We start from the raw sequence: 22948 nt of genomic DNA on the forward strand, positions 1-22948 counted from the left end.
ATCACTTTGCTCCCTACTCCCATACCTCCCCTCCTGATCAGCCTTCTTCCCAGGCCAGATTTAAGCCTCCTTTAATGATACGTGTAAGGAATACAGTGCGCGTGTTGTGTGTGTGTTTAACATGATTTATATATTTTTCCTACTAAGTAAAGTAATGCATAATAATTGTAGAAAATTTGGACTAGTGAGATAAAGCACCAATTGGAGTTGGACTTGCAGTCAGATGTCTTGAGTTCAATACCCGGCTTGGTGCTTCTCACTGCAAAGGTCTATTCCCAACTCCTAGCTGCTGGTCTAATATCCTGAAGTTTGGTTCAAACAACCCCTATATCAGACTCATCGAGAGTGCTCCTTAGGAATGGAATTCCAGAGACCCACCTTTGCCCAGCCGCTGAACAATAACCACTGTAGATAGGGCCCGTGAATATGGTCTGCATTTTCAGAAAGCTACTCGGGTGATTCTCACACAGACCAGAAGCTCTACTCCGGACTCTAGACCACACTTCCAGTAGCCAAGATAGGGTGGTCTGGACCTGCAGCACTGACATCATCTGAGAGCTTGTTAGAAATGAAGAATCGCCCCGTAGTGCCCAAACCTACTGAATCAGAACCAGCATTTTGACAAAATCCCTAGAAGATTCTGTCACACCTTTGAGAGGCTCTACTGTACCTTGGTGTCACCTGGGAAGCTTTACAACCTAATGATACCTGGGCCCCATCTAGAGATTCTCATGTACTTACTATTCTGGATTCTGGGGTGCGGACGGGGCAAAAAGGCTCTTACTAGTTCCGTAAGTTACTTTAATGTACAGCCAAGGTACATTGTCCCCTAAATCCCAGCTTTTTAAGGTTAAACTATAACCTGAGTTAAATTGGCTTTTGTAGGCTTGCCAGGGGCCCTATGGATCGCTTAGATTAAACAGTGATTTTTCAGAGACAATGGACTCTGGAGACAAACAAGTTCAACCACACAGCTTAAGGTTCACCGAACCCCAGGCGGGAGACTTCCGGTACCTTCCCACGAAGGAGCGGGGCATCGCACCCGGGTCCGCCCCGCGCCCCGACCCGGCCCCGCCCGCCTCGCCCCCTCCCCGCCCCGCCCTCCCCCGTGACGTGCCGCAGAGGGCCGGGCTCATGCGCACTCGCGTCCCGCGCCCCGCACGGTTGCACTGCCTCGGCGGTTGTCATTCTCCGCGGCGCGGCGGCGAGTGCCGAGTGCGGCGCGTGCCTGCCTTCCCGCTCGCTTGTCGGCGCGGCTGCGATGTGATCGATCGCCTGGGAGCGGGCTGGCAGCTCTCCCCGCTACAGCGCCTCGGCTTTTCCCTGGCCGCCTTCCTTGTTGAGCCCCGATTCCCTCGGAGCCGGAGACACGCACCAGAGGCTCGAAGCGCCGCACTCCGGGGCGGGCGGCAGCTGCAGCGCTCGGGACCGCGCGGCCGGGTGCAACCTCTGTCGTCGCCGCCGCCGCCGCGCTTGGCACCGCGGAGCCAAGGCGGCTGGTGCAGAGCGGCAGCACCTCGCCCCGCACCCGCCGCCGCCCGGGCGGTGCGGGGCCGCGGCGCTCTGTGCGCAGCGGGAGTGCGGTCCCCCCCGAAGGCTCCCTGTCGCCTTCGTCCCAGTAAGTTGACTGTAGTTTTTGAAGTTGGAGGGCGCCACGGGAAGGGGAGGTTCGTTTTTGTTATCTTCACGTCGTGGGAAGCTGGGGATGGCACCTCTTGTTAGCAGGGCTCCAGCTTGGGGAGTTGAGGGTGCGAAGCCGCGGACAGGGCACGCGGGGAGAGGAAGCAGTCCCGGGAGAACTGGCTCCAGCCTCTGCTGAACGTGCCAGACGGAAATGCTGTGAGAGGACAGGTGCTCTGAGGGCATTTTGCCTGCTGCTGATTGCACATTCCAAGCCCTTTGACTGTGTGTGTGTGTGTGTGTGTATGTGTGTGTGCGCGCGCGGGGGGGGGGGGACTGGGGGGTGTTAGGGGGGTCCTGTCACCTCCATCGCAAGTCCTCAAGGGAATGACTCTAGTAATATTCCTGGATGCGATAGATCTTTGGGGATGGGGGCTAAGTCATTCCCTCTCAGGCCTCCAGGCTTCCCGCGCATCCCACTTTTCTCTTCCCCTAGGCAGAAGTTGTAATTGGAGACCAGTCCTTTAGGGAAAGACAACTTATATGTCAACCTAGAGTTCTGTGCTATAAGGCAAATAAAATGAGAAACCCGCTCAGCGTGTATGATTTCATACACTTTAAGAATGTGAGCAAGTCTCAAAGCAATAGTGTTCAGACGATGACACTTGGGTTTCACCCTTACTGTCCTCCACCTCTTATGTAAGCCTCCCGGCAGGATAACTGTCTCTCTGCAGTGGCTGCAGCTGTGGCTCTCCATTCCATTTGTTTAAGGTCTAGCTTGAACGTATTTAATGAAAATGTTGACATGATATAGCGCTCTGCAGTCTGAAACGGAGTGCACTCTTCAAATTGGAGTGTCTTCTCCTAATAGGGAATGTGCAAGGAAAACCCCAGTATATTTTTCAAGGCAGCTCCAGGAATTAGACACATAAATCATGTTTTAAAATAGCATGCATTGTACAGAGAGCTTGCAGAGGACCCCTTTGAACACATCCCCTTTGTTTTAGAAAAAGTGGAAATGGTTCATGCCAGACAATTGTTGAGTCTGAAAGTTAAGTGTACTGATAGGCTTAATGATCTTAATAAACAAAGAGCATGATTTATAGGTAGCTGCCCTGCCCTACTTTGAAGGATAGAATTCTAGAATTCTTTAACCTTTCTCTCGTCTGTCCCCTAGAGATTCCTTTTAAGCAGAGCAATAGATTATCATCATTGATGTTTAATATTTGAGTTGATTAAATTTGTAAAAGGAGTACTTTGAAATACCATACAGTACTGCTATGACTGTTAAGACAGTGAATATTAGAAATAAGGAGAATATTCCAATTCTTTGGTATAGAAGTCATTAGTTTAATAAAACAGATAACATTGACTGCCCTAATATATCTTTTTTAATGTGGACTTGTAATAAACGTTTAAATCAAAACTCAGGGTTGTGTTTTGATGTAGGATTTATTTAGGTACTCTTTAGAAAAAGAAGCACACTTATTTATAGCATTCTAGCACATGGAACAAGATGAACTAGTTATAGGCACCTCATTTAAAAACATATCATAGTTTTTTTTAAGGAATTCTAAGAAAATACACAAAATGTAATTTCAACAGTTGAAAAGATAGTCAACACTTTGTACTTGGTGAGAGCAGCCATTGCTCATCTCTAGAAGAGATTACATCTGAGCATGGAAGCACAAACAGGTTGACCCCCTCCTAACATGATGCACTGTCACATCATGGTTAGGAGGACAGATTAGGGAGCCATGCTGGCAGCTTGGGTACCATCTGTTTGAATCTGGGCAAGTTACCTAAACTCTGTGCCTCAGTGTCTTTGTCTGTAAAATGGGGATAACAGTTACCTATCTCTCTGGATTGTGGTGAGGATTAAGTGAGTTCATAGATTTAAAGCTACTGAACCAGTGTCTGGCTTATTAAACTGAGTAAAATTATTGTTAGGAAAGGAAATGCATCTTTGGATTCTGTGGACATTGAATGGCTGCTGATGGAGGTTAACAGAAGCAGTTCACATGTATAATAGGAGAGAGGGTATGAGTATTTATTGAATACCTCCTGGTAATGCAGACACCAGCTGGTGTTTGACCTAATGTCTCTTTCAATTCCTCTCCAAGATGGGTAGCTTCATCTCCACTTTGGAGAAAAGGAAACTGGAACTCAACAAGATCAAATAGTAGAAATCACAGTTAGGATTTTAACCCATGTCTGTCTCTTTCAAACCCTGTCCTTTTTGGCCCTGCTGCCTCAATTTGCAAACTGCTTTTTCCATCTCTTCTCCTTGAATCCTCATAATAACATAATAAAATGGGTGCGTTATTATCTTTAATTTACAGATGAGGAAATTTACTTTAAGCAGTAAAGTATGCAAAGTGCTTAGCTCACAAGATAGTTCTCCATGACTGGGAGCTATTATTATTATCATAATTATTGTTTAAAAGCTTGCCTACATTAGCACATGGTAGAGATGCCAGCCGGTGAAATGAGTTTTCTCCTTCGGTTTGAAGTGGATTCCATTGCTTTTCACTTCCCTATTCACATATTCAGAGAATCGAGAAAAAGAAAATGGTATGTTACCCTTCCCACGGTTCCCGCTGGAGGACAGCACTCCTGGGTTTGTTTCCGCCCGCAGATGTAAGCTGCAGGATCCACACAGCTTAGGGAACCACCGCAAGCAGGTCATCCATCGATCCACAATCAGCATCATCTGTGAGCATGAATTCAGTCCCAGCTGGAGAGCACCCCTGGGGCAGAGAGGCCCTGCACTGTGCAACATACTGTACTGTATATTCAGAAATGGAAATAATTTACATTTCGTATTAAATAAGCATGCTTCCTCTGGGCCTTAGTACCAGTGTGGTGGGAAGCAGTTTTAGGGGTCTTGTGTGAGCAGTCCAGTTCACCTTCCGTATCCTCTGGTTCCACATCTGTGGATTCAACTAACCTCGGGTTTTAAAAATATATATTTTTTAATTCCAGAAAGTTCCAAAAAGCAAAATTCGATTTGCTTTGCTCCAGCAGCCATTTACATATTGTAGCATTTACATATTTACTGTTTCCATGGCATTTACACTGTATTAGGTATTATAAGTAGTCTAGAGATGATTTAAAGTATGTGGGAGAATGTACTTTAAGGTTCTATGCAAATATAATGCTATTTTATATGAGGAACTTGAGCATCCACTGATTCTGGTATCTTCACGGGTCCTGGAACCAACCCCCCATGGACTCTACTTTGTTAAAAGTCTGGTCCACAGCCTGTCAAACTTTTCACCTGACTTCCGAAAGTTGGGAATGATTGAAAGGCTTTTTTCCTGTGGCTTTCTTAGATTATCATCCAGATCTACATAGTATTCTGGCCCTTGGTAAATATTTACTCTGTTTTCTAGATATAAAAAATCTAATTTCTGTAAAGGGCACATATGCCACAGACAGCTTACAGACTGATTTAATATTTAAAGAAACCTGGTATCCTACCACTGTAAGGTACTTCAATACAGATGTTCTAACTGGGCTTTTTTTTAAGTCAAAACTCTCTGTACAACATGTTGATTATAGTTAATAATACTGGATTGCATATTTGAAAGTTGCTAAGAGAGTAGATCTTAAAAGTTCTCATCACTAGAAAAAAAAGTTGTAACTATGTGAGGTGACAGATGTTAACTACTCATCATGGTGATCATTTTGCAATATATACAAATGTTGATTCATTATGTTGTACACCTGAAATGAATAGTGTTATATGTCAATTACATCTCAATTAAAAAAAAGTCAAATCAAAAGTCTCTGGGTGTGAGCTTCCAGGAGGGTGCCAGATAGAGTCCTTGCCATCAACTGAGTCTTTCTGCAGTTTTAGCTCTCCTTGTCAGAGCACAAATATTCCTTTTTACTCTTTCAAGTGCTTTTACCTACATTTCAAATGCTCCTCTGCTCTGGGGCATTCTGTAGTAAAAATCTTCCTCAATCACTTTTGTGACTCGACCTGGGTCCATAATTTACTTTTAACTCATTCTTTAGAATTTACATAGTTCAGTTTTATTTTTTTGTCTATGTTAACTATTTATTGGCTTACCTCTAAATCGCCAAATAGCTTGCCTCTGACATCTAGCTATCCTTGCTGTCAGAAGACATACAAGAAATGCAAGCTAATTTTAATATGGATAAAGTGAATGAAGACCATTTAGTCTCCCCAGTTATCTCTACTGTTTTGAATTATCTTCCCTTTGGGCTTGGGGAGTCTGGGGCTGATTGTATTTCTAGAGCTCTTGCCTCATACATCCGGGAGAAACTTGTTGGAGGTTATACTAAGTCTTGGTTCTACAAGCAAGCTGTTCATGTGCAACATGGCAGAGACAGTCCCGCAAGGCTGGGACGTTGCTGAATTTGAGGGCGAGGGTTGGGTGTGGGGAAAGACAGCTCCGAGTATGATTTATCTGCCACATCCTTACTGGATGGAATGAATAGCTAACACAGAGCCCTTACCGTGGGCTGGCTGCCATGCTAAGAACTGTACATACAATATTTACTTTAATCAGTGACGTTGTGTGGTTACTTTGTTATCCTTTATTGCACAAGGGGAAACTGAGGCCTAGAAAGGTCAGAGCACTTTCCAAGATAACACTAGTGTGTTTTTGAGTGAAGAGTGGAGGCCAGGAGTCTGATGAGGCCTGGCATTCTACTGCATCCAATTTGGGGGCCTTCTTATGGTTCAGCTGTGTCATATAGATATCCTCTATTGTGCGTCTCAAAATAATCCTATACTATCTCATGTTCTCCCCACAGTGACCCTAGGATAGAGCTAAGGGGATGGTGGAAAGGTCCGTGCCCACCGTCTTCCAGATCTTTACTGAGGAAGAGTTTACTGCTTAGTTCATGCAATGAGCTCAGAAAAGAAACCCCCATGTTAGCATTGTGAAATAGGAAGCATAAAGCCTTCCAGTGATCGTGGGACACAGTGGAAAGGCGTGCAGATTTTGTGTTTGATGTCACATACTTGCGTCATTCTCATCGAAGAGAGAAGTGTAGCAACCTGAGATTTTCTTAGGTGATTTCGAAAAACTTAAATCGAAAATGATTTAATCAGCAGTGAGTATGACTACAGCAGTGTCATGTGTTGTTCACGATGAACTGATGGTTTTAAAAGTAAATGAACAAGTATGTCTCACAAGCGAAGTGCAAGCGTGTTGTCTCAGAAAAGGAAAATTGTGTCACATCTTCTGTGTCTGCATCCGAGTCTAACTCCACTCTAAATGCAGAGGGAAAGGGCAGAATTTAAAACCAACATGTAATATTTTCAAAACCGTTTCCCTGAGCCCCACCTCCTCTATTTTTTCCTGATTTCACACTGGAGCCAACGTTTGTTGCAGAGGTCTCTGTATTGTGCAGCTGCCCTTTTGTAAGAAACACTTTTCCAAAATAAAACAATTTAAAAAACCCACTTAAAAAAAGTTCTTCATATCCCTTGGGTTTTGAGTTATTATTTTTGTTGTTGTCGTTGTTATAGTATTTCGGTATATCATGTTAATGTCTCACCCACTCCCCCTTCTTGGTTTTATAGGACTGTATAATTTTCAAGCCTGTGAGTGATTAAAAACTTACGAAAAATTCAGTTTTCTAAGTGTGGATTTTATGGCAGAGGACAGGGAAATTTGGCCTGATTGGGGGGCCTTTACTTAAACTACGGAGCACTTGAAACCCTATGAACCTTATGGAGTAGGCAGGTTTTTCTAAAAAAAGTGTTTTAATTGATCAATAGCAGCCTTGTACTTTCCTCTTCAATTTCACAGGACCCAGTCCCCGCATATCATATCTCCTATTCATTTGTAAGTAATCAGTTTCAATTGATTTTCTGAAAGTACCAAAAGGTGTGACTAGTCAGCATTGCTGCATCTGTCATTTCAGTCTTCAGGGAGCCCCAAGGTTGCATATGGAAGCCTTTCTGTGAATTTGTTCTGTGAGGAATGAAGGGTGTTCATATAGGTCCTTGGGGTTCAAGTCTCGCTGTATTTGTGACTCAGTCATTGCTGTTAATGTTGCTTCCACTCACTCTGGCCTTTCACCTCCACCCGAACTCCTTCCTCCATCACCCCCACGTGGTTGAACCTGCTGAAGCTACTGGGAAACTTTAATGTTGAAGCAGCTCATGCTATAGGTCAGAGGCAATAAAACCACACAAGACAAATTTTCTTAAACTATAAAAAACCCAATCTGTAACATGGCTACACACAAGAACACCGCAACTTCTGTATTCAGCACTTGGGAATTGCAACCGGAGTGGCCTTGTGTATTTTCCATGGCACCTTGTAAAGAGAGCTCTGAACCTCTCATTCACACATAATCAATCACTAGAAGCTTGGCAGTGTTTGAGTCAAATTTAGTTGGAGTGATATTTACTCATTCATGCATTCACCAGATATATATCCATATACCAGGCATAGTGTTGGATGATGAAACCTCAGACATAAGAGGATTCCTTTCACTTTCCTCAAGAATCTCAGTCTTAGGAGGGAAAAGAGGCTTAACAGCAGTTGGAACCAGTGCCTAAAAGATGCTGGGCTCCCTCAGGGGTGCCTGACTCCAAAGAGATGACTTTCCCTTAAGCAGGGCAGGATCTGAGTCTGGAAGGGTGAGTTGGAGGGGACCAGGCAGCTGAGGGTGGGAATGGGCTGGCAAAAATCATTCTGAGCAGAGGGACCAGGGAGAACACAATGAAGGAGCTGAAGAGGGTGGCACGTCTGTGGAATAGCTGGTACTTCCCCGAGACTGGTACTCATCAGGGGCAGTAGGTGAAGCTGGAAATGGAAAGTAGAGGCTGGAACCACTTCGGGAAGGGTCTTGTGGGCCATATTTGGTTCAGATGAATTCAGGTCGTTCTTTTAGAAGGATCACTCTGGGTGTGTTGTAAAGAATGGTTGGGATGTGAGGATGGTGGTGTGGAAAAAAGCAGTTGTGGAAAAAAGCTGTTGAATCCTAGTGTGGATTTTAAGGTCTGAACAGACTGATCAAGGTGGGGGGATCGGAGAAGGAGAGGAGAAGCAGGGAGGGGATGGTGAGTTTAGGGATGGATGACTCCCCAGGGCTGTGGCTTGAGTGATTGAAAGGACAGATGTGCCATTGGTCATGATAGTGAATACAGAGAATGGTGCAGTATGCAGGGGAAGGTGACGAATTCAGGGGTGGATTCGTGTGATGTGAGGCACAAGAGGGGCACCCAGGGCTTGAGATTCAGTTGACAGTTGCACAAGCCTGCGGTTCTGGAATTCAAGACAGAGGCTGAGCTGGAGATAAAAGTTTGCAAGTCTTCCGTGTATTTGAAGTTGTTGAGGTTGTGATCTGCCTGGGAGGGTGCGTAGAATGAAAAAAATGACGAAGGCCAAGGTGGCAGGCAGAAGAAAGGGAGATGGGATAGTAAGATTAAGTGAGGGAAGTTTTTGACAAGTGCTTGGACACAAAGTGGCAGAAGCCAGAGGGAACGGGAGCCGTGTGACCAAAGGAATGAAATAGAAAGAAAAGGCAGAGAGCAAAGGGACAGGTCTGACTGTTTCCTTGCTTGCATCTACACAGATGACAGTGGCTCTTTCTCATATAGCTTTTAGTTCCTGTCAATAAGTATGAAGACCTACTATGTGGAATGTGGATGGGGAGTGGGATAAAGGAAAGAAATCAATAAAATCACGAATAAAGCATGACCCTCAACCTCAAGCTGCTTATAGGATAGCATTGTCGTTTCTTGTTTTGCTTTCCTTTCATTTTTCTCCTTCGTTGACAGCAGGACAGGGCCACTTGGGAAAGTGGGAAGAGTGAAAGAATCACTTTCTTGGCACATGAAGTGCTTGGTTCTCCATAACAGGCATGTCTCATTGTATTCATGAATGAGCACACCGAAAGGGATAGTGATAATGACACATTATTTGACAGTTTACAAAATCGAAGCTTTTATCATGGCCACAGCATCTGTGGAGGGTTTGGACCTGTGAACCAATCTTGTTAGAGTTACTAATGAGCCTTTTGGCTCGTTGGTTTATTTGAGATATATCAAGTACAGTTTCCTGTAATTTTCACTTGTCTTATAAAAACAGGCATCATTAAGTTATAGACAAGCTGGAGTATTTGGGGGGATGGTGGAAATAATTACCATGTGTTTTAGTTAATATCATGCATTTTCAGTCCTCACTTGTTTCATCCTTTAATTTTGACCTAAAGGTGGAATTACTCCCATTGCAGAGATGAGGAAACTGAGATGCAGGGTTAGGATGACTGCATGGAAATAACACAGCTAGTGAATGGTAGAGCTCCTAGGACCCCAAATAAGGCGTTCTGATTTCAAATTCTGGCTTCTTGCCACTCCATCATGTTGCCTGTGTCCTCATGAATAGCTACTAAAGAAAAATTAGGGTGTGGAATATTTAAGAGATTTTTAATTAGTCTGCTCAAAACACTAATAGTGTAAACTGCTTTGGCCGCAGTCTTTATATTTGATGGGCCACAGGTTCTTCATGCAAATGTATGCCATTAAGTCAGACTGGGGGAAAGCTTTTTTCACAGATGAACATCTTTTTCTTTCATTATCTTAAAAGCTTTAAAAAAGCATCTAAGTTATGAAAGGATTCAACATTTTAAACTGTAAAATCATTGTAGTCAGACTTGCTGTCTGTGATACAAAGGAAATTTATTTTTCAGTTGTTGCAATGGCTGTTGTAGGTGAGAAGCGTTTTGTGTGTACATGTATGTGTGCGTGTATGTGAAATAAGTCAGCCAGATTAAGTTTAAAGTATTGGTTTTCCTTTTATAATATCATTCCTGAATTCTCCAAATACATTAAGTGATGTAGCTTGCTTTATCTTGCCAAAGCAGCTATTATGTTCCCTATTTAATGCCGAAGTATTAAAGCATTTGTCTTTTTCTTACGCAGCGTAAAATGATGCAGGATAAATCGAAAGAGCTTATTTTAGTTTTACAACTTGTATTTTGGCTTCTGATATTCTAAAATTATGATTTACCTAATTTTGCTACTGTTAAAGCAGATATTAACTATTAATATACAGAAGTGTCAGAATCATGAAATGTACATGGAATTTTATGGCTGTTTGAAAAGTTTATGATGCTACATCTTTTTATTTCATAAAAAATATCTATGAGCCTTGTTAAATGGCAATTTCCAGATGAAAGCAATTTCTAGCAAGCAGCAAAATGCTGCTACCAGTGTTTATCTTTAAATCTCAATTTCAAGCTTCACGGTGCCAATTTTACATTTTAGCTTCAGTGGAAAAAAACTGAATCCAAAAGGGCTTATGCATTTGTGACATTCAGTTGGTTGATCTTTTGTTATTAATGCTGATTTTTTTAAATAACCATAGGCTTATAAAGTTTTTAAAGATTTATAAAAATGTTAGGCAACTATCTTAGCTTTAGTAATTATCATTACACATGGCGTACTGTAGTAGCATAGTCCATTGTAGTTGAGAAATTACAGTATAGGCATATGAGAATTTAAATAACAATATAAAATAGCATGGTGTTTTATATGTGATTTTATTGTATTTTATATTTATAAAGTATGTGAGGAAATTCAAATGAAGTAAAATGAAAGTGAATTTGGCCATTTCATGCCTCATGTGTCCCAGTTTCATCCAAATGCAAATATGATAATCCAGGGCACAGAGTTAGCATCCTGTTGGGGCGATTGGACACTACTGTATTTACTACTCACCACCAACAGGAATAATTAAGCTGCATTTCCCACTAATCTTTCCGTAAGTATATATTTTAATATTATGTGCTAGGAGTTTTCATTTTCTAAAAAGAGTAATTAAATTTTCTTTACCTCTTTTTTCTTCCCGTTCAGTTTTTTTTTTGGGGGGGTGGGTAGGAGTTTATTCATTTATTTATTTATTTTTGCTGTGTTGGGTCTTCGTTTCTGTGCAACGGCTTTCTCTAGTTGTGGCAAGCGGGGGCCACTCTTCATCGCGCATCGCGGTGCGCGGGCCTCTCACTATCGCGGCCTCTCTTGTTACGGAGCACAGGCTCCAGACGCGCAGGCTCAGTAGTTGTGGCTCACGGGCCTAGTTGCTCCGCGGCATGTGGGATCCTTCCAGACCAGGGCTCGAACCCGTGTCCCCTGCGTTAGCAGGCAGACTCTCAACCACTGCGCCACCAGGGAAGCCCCCCATTCAGTTTTATTCTGACTTTTCTTATGTTAGTGTATACTTGACATGATAGAACACGCCTAAATTAGTAATCTGATTTGAATACCATAATTATATGTACAGTTATGGCTTGACTGAATAGAGGGCTTTTGCATATTGTGTACATTCTTTCTCTTAGTGGATTTAGGAATTATATGCTTAATATCTCAGAGTCCTAAACCTGCTTATGTTTAGCAATAGGCATGCAGAGAAAAATATAAATATTTTTACAAACGTGATTTTAAAAGATAGGCTTCCTTTTCAAATGTTAGGAATTGACAGGTAAACTGTCCACCGTAGCTCTTTCTTATATGCAATAGACTGATAAACACAGAAGTGGCTGAAACCTACAATGATGTCATTTGTAGCACCTAAATTGTTAGTGTTGAGGTTAGGCACGTACTCCTTTCTTTTCCTGAATAAAAAATAATGATGCTTTGCAGTAAAGTATTACGCATCTTGATAAATATGTAAGCATATTCAGGTAATGTTAAGAATATTTTTTTCTTTGCTGTATTATATAACAGTCATTTTGCCCAAAATGTACATCTTGAACTTTTAACATCAGCATGAAATTCCCAATATTTCCAAAGTAAGAATTGACACTAAAAAGTCCGGAGACTCATTAAAAGCAGACAATATGGATAATAGCTTTTCAGATTTTTGTGCCAGGGTGTATTGAAGAGGATTGCTAAACACTGTGGTTGCTGAGAAAAATAAAACCCTGAAGTATTAAACTTACACTTAATTTAATAGTTTCTGTCACCACAGTTCTTAACCTTTAGGTTCCAACTGGCTTAGTGCTTTACTAATAGCAGCTGGTCAGGACCTGAATTATTATAGATCTTTTCTTTTATTAAATATTCAGTAGCATTTTCAAAATTGTTCTCCTAGATACAGTTCATAATAAACAGCCCAGTGCTGGCACTGAACATGCTGCTTTTATTACTGTCTTACAGCCATAGGCCACTTGACATTTGGACCCACCTCTTATGGATTTTCGCAGCTCCGCATACCCTGAAACCTGTCAGCCTGGGATCAAAACAAGTCTTTTGCATCTCCACAGTTACAAGGAGAGTAGAAAGAACTTCTTTTCTTCTCCCCATTATAGGCCAAGGCCTGTGGTCAGAGGAACATCATTTGCTAGGTTTATGCTTTTTCTGTCTTGATGTTCTCGCTAGCTTTAGGAAGTGATAACATGAAAAGCACTGTTGAAACACGAACACAACAGTTTGATCTGATCTGTCATATACTCTTTCTATTTAAAGCTACAGTTCTCCACGAAGGGTGACTTTGCTACCCAGAGGACATGTGGCAGTGTCTCAAGACATTTTTGGTTGTCACAGCTGTTGGACAAGGGTAGGGTGTAGGGACATGAGGGCTACTAATGACATCTAGTGAATGAGTAGAGGCCAGGGTTGCTGTTACACGTCCTACAATGCACAGCCCTCCACAGGGAAGAATTATCAGGGCCAAAATGTCAGTAGCGCTGTGATTGAGAAGCCCTGATCTGGAAAGTAAGGAATGTCTTTTTAATTTGCTTTATATTGTTCAAGCAAATGGAAATGTGTTCAATGGTTCTGGTGAAGAGATCCATGCATTCAATATAATCATATATTGAATACCTCCTAGGTCCTGAAAATACTGTGAAGACTGGCATCGTCCTTAGGAGTTTCCACTATCTTTGCAAGATGAGTGGTAAACAAAATACTACTGTTTGATGTGATGCATGCTGTAATTAGAGAGGCATGTGTGGTATGTTAAAATAGAAATAATTTCTCTTTCATTTGCTAAATATAGGGGAATATCTGGAAGAACTCATCTTCTCTGTCTAGATGTAAAATTAGTCATTTGGGAGCAAGATTTTTCCTTTTCCCTTCATGATCAGGAATGGGTCCAATTTATTGCACCCTTCTCCCCCTATTTGAACTGGTATTAATTTGAAACATCAGGAAAAAAGATGAGGCGTGGACATAAAAAGTGTTACTTTAGAAATTTAGGATATTAGTTTTTTCACATCTTCATTGAGGTATAACTTACATGCCATAAAAGTCTCCTCTTTTAAGTGTACAATTCACAGATTTGTAGTAAACTTGCAGAGTTATGGGACTACCATCACAATTCAGTTTTAGGGCTTTTCCATCACCCCAGAAAGATCCCTTGTGCCCGTTTGTGGTCATTCTGTGTTTTCATTGCCAGCCCCAGGCAAGCACTAATCTTTCCATCTTTTTCTCTTTTCTGCCTCACTTTCTGTGTCCATTTGCTAAAAGGCAAATCTATGGACATATCATTTGGAATACTAATTTTTACAGTTAAAATGTAGTTTGATATCTTCTTTTTGAAGATCAGCATCACGTTTCTGTTTTTCATATTACCCATACCATACACATGCTATGGTACAGGATTGGGTACACTCAGTATCAGAACTCCCAGACTGATACAGTGAAAAATGTGGCAAAGGAAAGGATGAGCACGTGTGTTTAAGGCGGCATATGTGAAATCGTATGTGGTATGCCTGTTTTTCAGCTTTGTCCTGTTTTGTTCCCTGTGAATCTGTCTACTAAAATAATGTTGTAGAAATCATTGAAAAGCTGAGGTCAGGGAAACACCTTCATGATGTGGGAAAACGGTGGAAGGATTAAATCTGGAGAACTCACCTGTTTGGGAGTTGTATGCAGGTCAGCAACAGTTGTATGTAGCCAAACCCCTTGGGGCTAAATGTCTTTTAGAATCCAGCTTTTAGAAAGGGAATGCAGATTGTATACTGTAGGTTATGTAATACTCCCATGGGACTCAGGAAACACAGTCATTTCTGGAACAAAGTAGATGAATATTCACATTTAGCTGGACAGAAAAAGTCCTGTCAGCTCAGGTCAGGGTTTGGAACAAATTCGTTTCGTAGCAAAGTAACAAAGAAACTGTTTTCACAGAGTTTTGCATTTCAAAATTGTGGATAAAGGTTTATGAACCTGTCGCAGTGTATCCCAGGATATTACATTTCAAATAATTGTCCCATCCTCTTTTCAGCACCTCCCCACCCAATGTCCTCTGCCACATACGCGCTTCATACAGCTTAGCCATGGGTATACTTGTCTTTTTTTCACATCATTAACTTCCCATCAGACTTGACAAAATGCCAAGTTAGCTGTTCAGTTTTTGTGGATGAAGGTCAGGTATGGATTTGTTATCGCCAGCCAGATCCTTATTCTCTTATGGTTTGTGGTTTCACCTCCCTGCTGGAGTATAGCCATGTCCATCTAGTCCAGCCCCCCCCAGGCCCAGGACTCTGGATGATGAAGATAGCTTTTGGGGGTCAAAAAAGATGTCCTCGAAGAAAAATCCAAAGGCAACAATGGTAGCTATCATTCCAGGTAGCCCCAGACTCATGCTTGGTAACCTTCACACCCATCACAAAATTATGGGCAGTGAGACTGAACAGCTATAGGAAGAGAGAAAAACCAGGGTAGGGAGTCCACTAGGGTCAATTCTCTTGAGATAAAGATATGTAGAATTCAAGAAAGATAGACATGAAGAAAATGACAAGAGGGTATTTACTGGGCTCACAGCTTAGAAGGAGGATACCCGTCCAAAGCAAGACATTTCAGACTTGTTCCAAATTGTTCAAAAATCTTACATAATCTTATATAATTTGCCTAATGGCATTTAGCTAACCTTGTTAGTCTTTTAATCATGAATTTCACATCCATGTTAATTTCCAGATTCCAGTGGTGCACCTGTAACTGTGTGGCAGTGGGTTTTAGCTGACCTTCCCGTGGCGCTCCCTGGGAGCTGTAGAATGAGTATTGAGTATTTCAATCAATGTGTAAATTTCCTTTTGTGGCCTGTGAGTGTGCATGTCCTTATGGCAGCGTTCCTTAGGCAGAATGTACTACAGACTGTAGGGCCCATTTACGAGCAAGGGGACCCAATTTCTGCAAATAAGAAAAAGAGTGCAGTATTGCACTGGCATCAGAAAAAAAATTTATAGGGACATCCAAGAATTTTGCCTTTTGAAGACTCAAAACCTCGTCCAGGCAGTACTAAATTCTTAAAGGGCAATGTGAGGCAAAGGTAGTAGGCACTCAGGAACGTGCTATTATTCGCTACCTCTTTTTTTGTTTTTTTTTTTAAGTTCTTGTTTCTAGTGTGACGCCAACGTTTCTATCTATAGGGGAACCATCAATGTGCAAAGGTGTTGAATCATTGCCATTTGGTAATGGAAGTACACAGCCCGCTTTTTCTAGTGTAGACTTCATTCTGGGGTGTCTTGGTTGACACCCACCTCCTACTCCAGCTTCAGCAGACAGTCTCCTCCCAGGTTTTACAACCAAGATTCATCTTCTCTCGTATCTCCCAACTTAAATAGCTCAACTTGTCCTGGCTTGGTTTTGCCAGGACAAGTCTGTCTTCTCTCGCCAGGCGCCTTCCCTGAGTTTTCATACATTTCTGGTTGTTACCACATTTCCTGTTGTCAAAGGGCTGACAGCATACAGGGGCCCCATCTTGTTACTGCTGCACTTTCTTCCTCCTTTAAATAGGCCCTCACCCTCTTCGTGCTGCAGAGATGCTGACCCCCTCTGTTGGGGTGGACCCTCTGATCCCTCTTATCTTGTCTCTCTCCTTCTTTCTCTCCTGCTGCCTTTAGAGCAACTTCCACACTGGCTGCAAAAAGCATCGCCTGGGGAGGTCTGCTGCTTCCTGACGCCCAGGGCCCGCCCCCAGTGATTCTGATTAACATACCCTTGAGGGTGGAGGGTGGGGGCTCTGCCTTGGTGGTGCTTGAAAGCTCCCCCAGGGGATGCAGCCGTCACTTAGAACCACCATTGTGGAGGGCAGGACACCTGTCTGTTGTTAAGAGTAATTAGCCATTGTAGAAGGACCAGGAGGGAAGTTTGGTTGCCAAGCGGGAGGGAGTTGGGGAAGGGATGGAGGGGGAGTTTGGGGTTAGCAGATGTAAGCTTTTGTATCCATAGATAGAATGGATAAACAACAAGGTCCTACTGTAGAGCAGAGAACTATATTCAATATCCTGTGATAAACCATAATGGAAGAGAATATGAAAATGAATGTATATATATGTATAACTGAGTCACTTTGCTGTACAGCAGAAATTAATCCAACACTGTAAATCAACTATATGTCAATTTAAAAATATATATATTTTTAAAGACTCCCTCATCCCTTGCTTTACGTTCAGTTTCAGCTCAGGGGCGTGGGTTTCTGTTAAGTGGCACCTACAGCCTCCCGGCTGGTGTGACAACTTCTCCCTCTGGGACTGTGTTCTCATCCGTAAATCCCGGGTGGCCATGTGTCCCCAGCAGGCCAGAAACCATTTCGGGTGAAGCCTGTACTTATCTCCTCATGGGGCTGCACCCAGGGGTCTGATTTTCCTTTCATAATTTCGCTTCCAGCCTTGCAACCAACTATTTTCCTTTTTCCTTTTTGTAACTCTCTGTAACCCGAAGCCAGGCGCCCTCCCGCCTCATCTGCTGCTAGTTCCTTTGCATCTCACTCCCCACAATGACACACGCAGGAGAACCAATTAAAGTTCCCAAGTGGAGATTTTCACTTCGCCCTTCCTTTGCGAGAAAGATGGGTGGCAGGGTCTTTGCTGGGAAACGATTGTATAGAATATAATTTTTCTGAATTAGTGGGAGAGGGGAAGCCAGTACTAAAATGGAACTGTCATCTATTCATAGTTTTCTTTTATTCTTAATGTACCTATGGGTCTCTGAAATCTTTCCTTACACAATAATGAGTCCAGGAGTTGGACAGAAATGCATTTGAATAGCTTTCTTTATAAAAGCTCTCTTTATAATGCCTCTTTTCTAGACGTTCTGTGGTCCCAATGCACATCCATTTTCCCGAGAACAGCGCCCAAGAGCCTTTGGATGTGCTCCATTGTCCCACAGTTTCTAAAGGAGCTGAGAACAGTTATAACATGAGTGGGTTTACAGTACTCCCTGGACCCTACTGCTTTCTTGTTAAGGGATATTTTGTTCCAAAGACAATGACAATACTTTTATTTGTATCAGTAAATAGGAAAATGTAAGTGAGGTGATTTTGGCATTGATAACAAGTACACACAGCTAACTGTTTTAAGGGCTTCTCGTGAAATTTTTGGAAAATTCAGCTGTGAGAAAGAAAAAAGAAATGCTTCACTTTACAAACCACTATGAAGATATAGGAATGATTTAAATGCCAGCTTTCTTTAACGGGATCAGTTTATAGAAATTGTATTTCTGTAACACTTTCCCCTGAGCACAGATACTGTATAATGCAAACTGTACCGCAGTTGTCTGCTTCCATGTAAAAATGCAACTCTTCTGTCAGCCTCCTGCATACAGTGTGAGAGCCTTGCCAAGGCTGGCAGTGCAGGCCAGTGATTCATTAACATGTTCATCCATTCAGCACGTGTTTATTGAGTTCTTTCTGTGTTCCACGCACCATGATAGGCAGTGGATAGAGCAACAAACAAGCTGTATCTACTCTTTCTAGTGGGAGGAGACAACCACACAAACAAGGGAATATCAGCAGGTATTAAGTTCTAGGCAGAAAAGTGGAATGTATTAATATTACTGGGAGTGACCGGGCAGTTAGGGAGGGCGCCCTGGAAGAGGTGCCACTTAGGCTGAAATGTGAGCAAAGCAAGCAGAGCCGGCCGGAATTCAGAGACCAGCCTGGCCAGAGCAGACTCAGGCAGTCGGAGGAGACCAGAAGGAGGGCAGAGAGTTGCAGAGGGGCCGCTCCGGAGCAGGGAGCAGCCTAGCCAGGTTTGTATTTTAGGAAGATCACTTCAGAGCAGGACAAAAGGTGAACCAGAACGAGGACAGGGATGCTGGTGCCTCGGGCTGGAGCCCGGATGCTGGAGCCAGGGTACCTGCTGAGAACAGAGCGGGCAGCCTGCTGACTTGATGCTAAAACGCTGTTCTTGGGCTCCTCTTCTGCCCTCTGTCCTGACTCAGATTGGGCCTCACGGCCTTAATTCACTTGTTAAAATGCGTGTTCAAAGTGCTGATTTCCAGACCCCAACCTGGTCTAGTGACGTGAAGTGGGACCCAAGACTTCATTAAGCCTCCAGCTTTTAAGCATGGAGTCCATGGACTGATTTTTGAGAAATATTGTGTCTGAGGATGGTGCTTACCTGAATATCCCATGTAACTCTCACAGCAACCCTGTAAATGGATCGTGTGCTCCCTGGGTTACAGATTAGGAAACAGGCTGGGTGATTAAGCATCTGGCCCGAGATCACACCGCTGGTGCATGTTTTGACTGGCGAAGTGATCTGCCCCCTTTTGTAGCCAGTCCTGCCTGTGTGAAGATGGGAAGAACAGCTCTGCAGAATTCAGAAATCCTTTGTGGGTTAATCCGTCTCATGAATGAACATGGCCTTCTCTCACACCTAGGACTTGATACATCTCATCTTGGAACAGAACCAGAAATGTCTGGCTTTTCTGAAGGAAAAGTGTAATTTTCTTTCTTAAGGGTAGAATTTTAAGTCCTGGGGTGGGGGGGGGATGTATATTACGAAGGCGAGATTTGATCTTCATCGGTCTTTCTGGGTCTCTTTTTGCCTTTTTTCCATAAAAGAAGTTAAGAGGTTTAAGGGGTAGCAGTTTTTAATCATCTCATAGACCTAGAAACCCAACCATCATGCCTCACAGAAAATTATCGTGCTTTCAGTTGCCATGAATCATTTATTTCTTAAGTGGCTCTTGAACCAAGAGTTGTGAAAATGATACTGAAGAGATGGAGGAGGGTTGCTGCGTGAAAAGCACACTGATAATTAGAAATCTTCTGTAAAAGCTGGCTTGAAAACACATTGACTTAAATAAATTATCCGCCTGCCCCCATCTAGTGTGATAGTGTGAAGAAGCTTCCAGCTTTATTTTCTTCTGATGATAGGGTACTGAACGTTATTTATCTGGAGATTTAATCTCATAATAAAGTTTAGGTTGACCTGACTTTGGGGAAGGAAGGCATCTTGTATTTTTAGTTTTTTAGGGTTCCATAACAAAATACCACAGACTGGATGGCTTGAACAGCAGAAATTTATATCCTCACAGTTCTGGAGGCTGGAAGTCCAAGACCAACGTGCCAGCCGGGTTGGTTTCCTCTGAGGCCTCTTCTCTACTTGCACATGGTGGTACCCTGGATGCCTCTTCACAACATTGTCCCTCTGGGCACGTGCGTCCCTGATGTCTGTCTGTGTGTCCTCATCGCCTCTTAGTATAAGGACACTCGTCAGATTAGATTAGGGCCCACCCTAATGACCTCATTTTAACTTAGTTACCTCTTCAAAGGCCATATTTCCAAATACAGTCACACTGTGGGGTACTGGGAATTAGGACTATCAACATATGAATCTTGGGGAAACACAACTCGGCTCATAACACACCCTTGCCTCTGGGAAATATGTAGAGAGGAGGAACATGAAAAGAGAGCAAGAAAAAAATTCTCCCAGAGCAGGGTGCCCCCCTCTGCACTGCCACGCCCCCTCTGTTGGGCCCCTGCAGCAGGCAAGGGCAGGACGGCTGTGAGCTGTAGACTAACATCTACTGGGATGTCAGCCACCACCCACGCTGGACCCCAGTCGTGAATTGCCTGCCTCGGGCATGAACCCAACTTGAATGAGCGTCCTGGAAGCGAGGAAGGGGCTCTGTCTCCCTTGAAGCCTGACTCTTATGTCCTGCAGAATTGGCAGAGGAAAGGCTGGCCTTTACAGGCCCCAGCATGATTGTCACAGGTTTTCCCAAAGGGACATTTTGTTGCTTGCTGCTGGGGGTTAGTCTCATTTCCATCATTAATGGCGGGAGGCGGACTTAGGGCCACCTCTGGGGGTCTAACATACAAGACAAGGCATCATCGTATTGTGAAATCAAAACGTCCCCCCCACCTGCCCGCATTTGTCTGTAAGCAAAAGAGGAACCTCAGTGACAATCTTGAAGTGAAAAGAAAAGCAAAGCTTTAACTGCAGTTTAAAGAACAGTGGATTTGTAAAGTGGGGAGAGACTTCGGCTCTGTGACTATAGTGAAAGCATTTTGTGCTGATAATGTAGATTGCCTGTAAAGCGTGGAAACAGACATATATGTCCTAGAAGATATGGTATATTGTAAAGTAACATTAATATACCATATGTTATGTGCATTCACCGATTTATGGACTTTATGACCACCCTCAGGTTAAAATTAATTGTGCTAGGTTATCGGCCCAAGAAAGCCCTGGCTTTCTGTCTCAGCCACTGGAGGTAGGATGACTTACCTGGGGCAGCCTCGTGTCAGGTACACAGTTCTGTTTTTGTGCAGCTGGTTTTGATGGTGCCAAAAAAGGTCATGTATTGTTAGCACATCATTTTCTTCGTTTTATAGTTTGTTTTGTTCAGTATGTGTCTTGGAGACTTCATTCATTAAACATTAATTGAAAACCAAGTATTGTTCAAGCACATTAATGCACAGTGTATCATTAAGGCCTCACAATTCCCACTTCGTAGGACAGGAAATCTAGTCGAAGTCGTGGCGTGACTTGCCGGTGTCAGGAATCGAGGAAGTCTGAGTTGGGGTTTAAGGGAGATCTGATAGAGCTCGTGTTCCATGCTTCACTCCCTCTGTTTTCCTGTGATTTCTCTGTTGGAGCTCACCACCACAAGAAAATGACACCAGTTTTGAGATCAGTTATGGATTAAAGAATGAATTGTTAAATCAGATTATACGCCCTTCTAATTGAGGTATTTACATATACCATTGACTTGAGAAATAATTTTCTTAGTTCTTTTTTCTGTATGACCTTGGCAAACACATGCTTCTAATGGTGAACTTAATTTACAAGGCAGTTGTCAGATCAGTTCTGTGACAAGGGGTAAAATTTTGGACCAAGCCAATATTGCTGAATCTGTGGAGGGACATCGACATTTGATGATTAGTTCATTGACATTTAGAAACCTCTTTGCTCTGAGATGCAAAGATTCTATGGATTTGTCATATCTGACAAAGATGAAATCATATTCAGAATAAATGTTTTTCTCTGAAGCCTCATTGTAGAAAGTGATGTCATTTTAATATTCATAAATGGATTTATCTTTATTCAGACAGGTGTCCAAACTAATATTGTCAGTGTTTATTGCTTCACCCTATGATCTAGGATACAACTACTGTGGTACCACTCATTGATAAAATTGGCCACTCACTGTTGCAGGTTTCATTGACCCTAGCATTTATCGGGTATTGCCGTGAATAGTTTATTCATATATGTTTATTCTTTTTTTTTTTTTTTTTTTTTTTTTGCGGTACGCGGGCCTCTCACTGTTGTGGCCTCTTCCATTGCGGAGCACAGGCTCCGGACACGCAGGCTTAGCGGCCATGGCTCACGGGCCCAGCCACTCCGCGGCATGTGGGATCTTCCCGGACCGGGGCACGAACCCGTGTCCCCTGCATCGGCAGGCGGAGTCTCAACCACTGCGCCACCAGGGAAGCCCCATATATGTTTATTCTTAACCAGACCGTAGAGGAAAAGAATTGCGTTTAGTGCTTCTTTCAGAGTTCCCCTTGGTGCTTGACACAAAATGAATATTCGCTGTATGATATTCTAACTTAACATGTTCAAACACCCAGCTAATCAGTCTGCCCCCGTATACTGTCTTCTGCCACAGTTTATCTCTTCCTGTAGTCTTTGCCTTACTTACCATCACCCGTTCAGTAGATCTGACAAATCAAACAGGAAGTCACTCTGAGGCCTCTATCTATAATCCTTCACTCTTCATAGCCCTTGGCCACCAAGTTTTATACACTGTGTCTATTAAGTACTGAATCTGCCTTTGAATTTCAAATCCCTTTGCCATTCTCTTAGTTTAGAGTCTTATCATCTGGATGGCATATGGCTGAATATGATTTTTAAAGTTTTCTAACTGGTCTCCATTCTGCCATACTTAGCCAGAACTATATTGTTTTCTACACCGGTGCCAGGGAGAATTACCTCACATGCCGACTTGTTCATGCCATTCTTTAAAATTCTTCATTGATTTTTCTGAAAGTGGTCTCCAGGAAAGAGTGCTAACTCCTTAGCGTGGCATACAGAGTCTTTAGTGATCTGGTCCCTGATTGTCAATCTGTAACTGAAAGTGGGGTCTGGCCGCTCGCCGCTC

The 22948-nt window shown here is 42.9% G+C and overlaps 1 protein-coding gene across 3 annotated transcripts in view; it reads left to right on the plus strand.

Annotated features, from left to right (window-relative positions):
* Positions 1-1133: 1133 nt before the first annotated feature.
* The window catches only part of PAG1 (phosphoprotein membrane anchor with glycosphingolipid microdomains 1), a 143043-nt gene continuing 121228 nt past the window's right edge, over positions 1134-22948 (plus strand). For 2 of the 3 annotated variants that reach the window (XR_016388546.1, XM_022555032.3), the window contains exon 1: positions 1134-1618. Coding sequence is in view for 1 of the 3 variants with exons in the window: in XM_022555032.3 (XP_022410740.2) it covers positions 1135-1618 (484 nt within the window). In the remaining 2 variants the exon portion in view is untranslated. The remainder of the gene's footprint in view (positions 1619-22948) is intronic. The other variant, XM_030763749.2, reaches the window with a different exon arrangement.

Source organism: Delphinapterus leucas, chromosome 17 (genome assembly GCF_059928025.1).
Source record: "Delphinapterus leucas isolate spDelLeu-1000000601 "Yukka" chromosome 17, BTC_Dleu_Yukka2, whole genome shotgun sequence".
Lineage (NCBI taxonomy): Eukaryota > Metazoa > Chordata > Mammalia > Artiodactyla > Monodontidae > Delphinapterus > Delphinapterus leucas.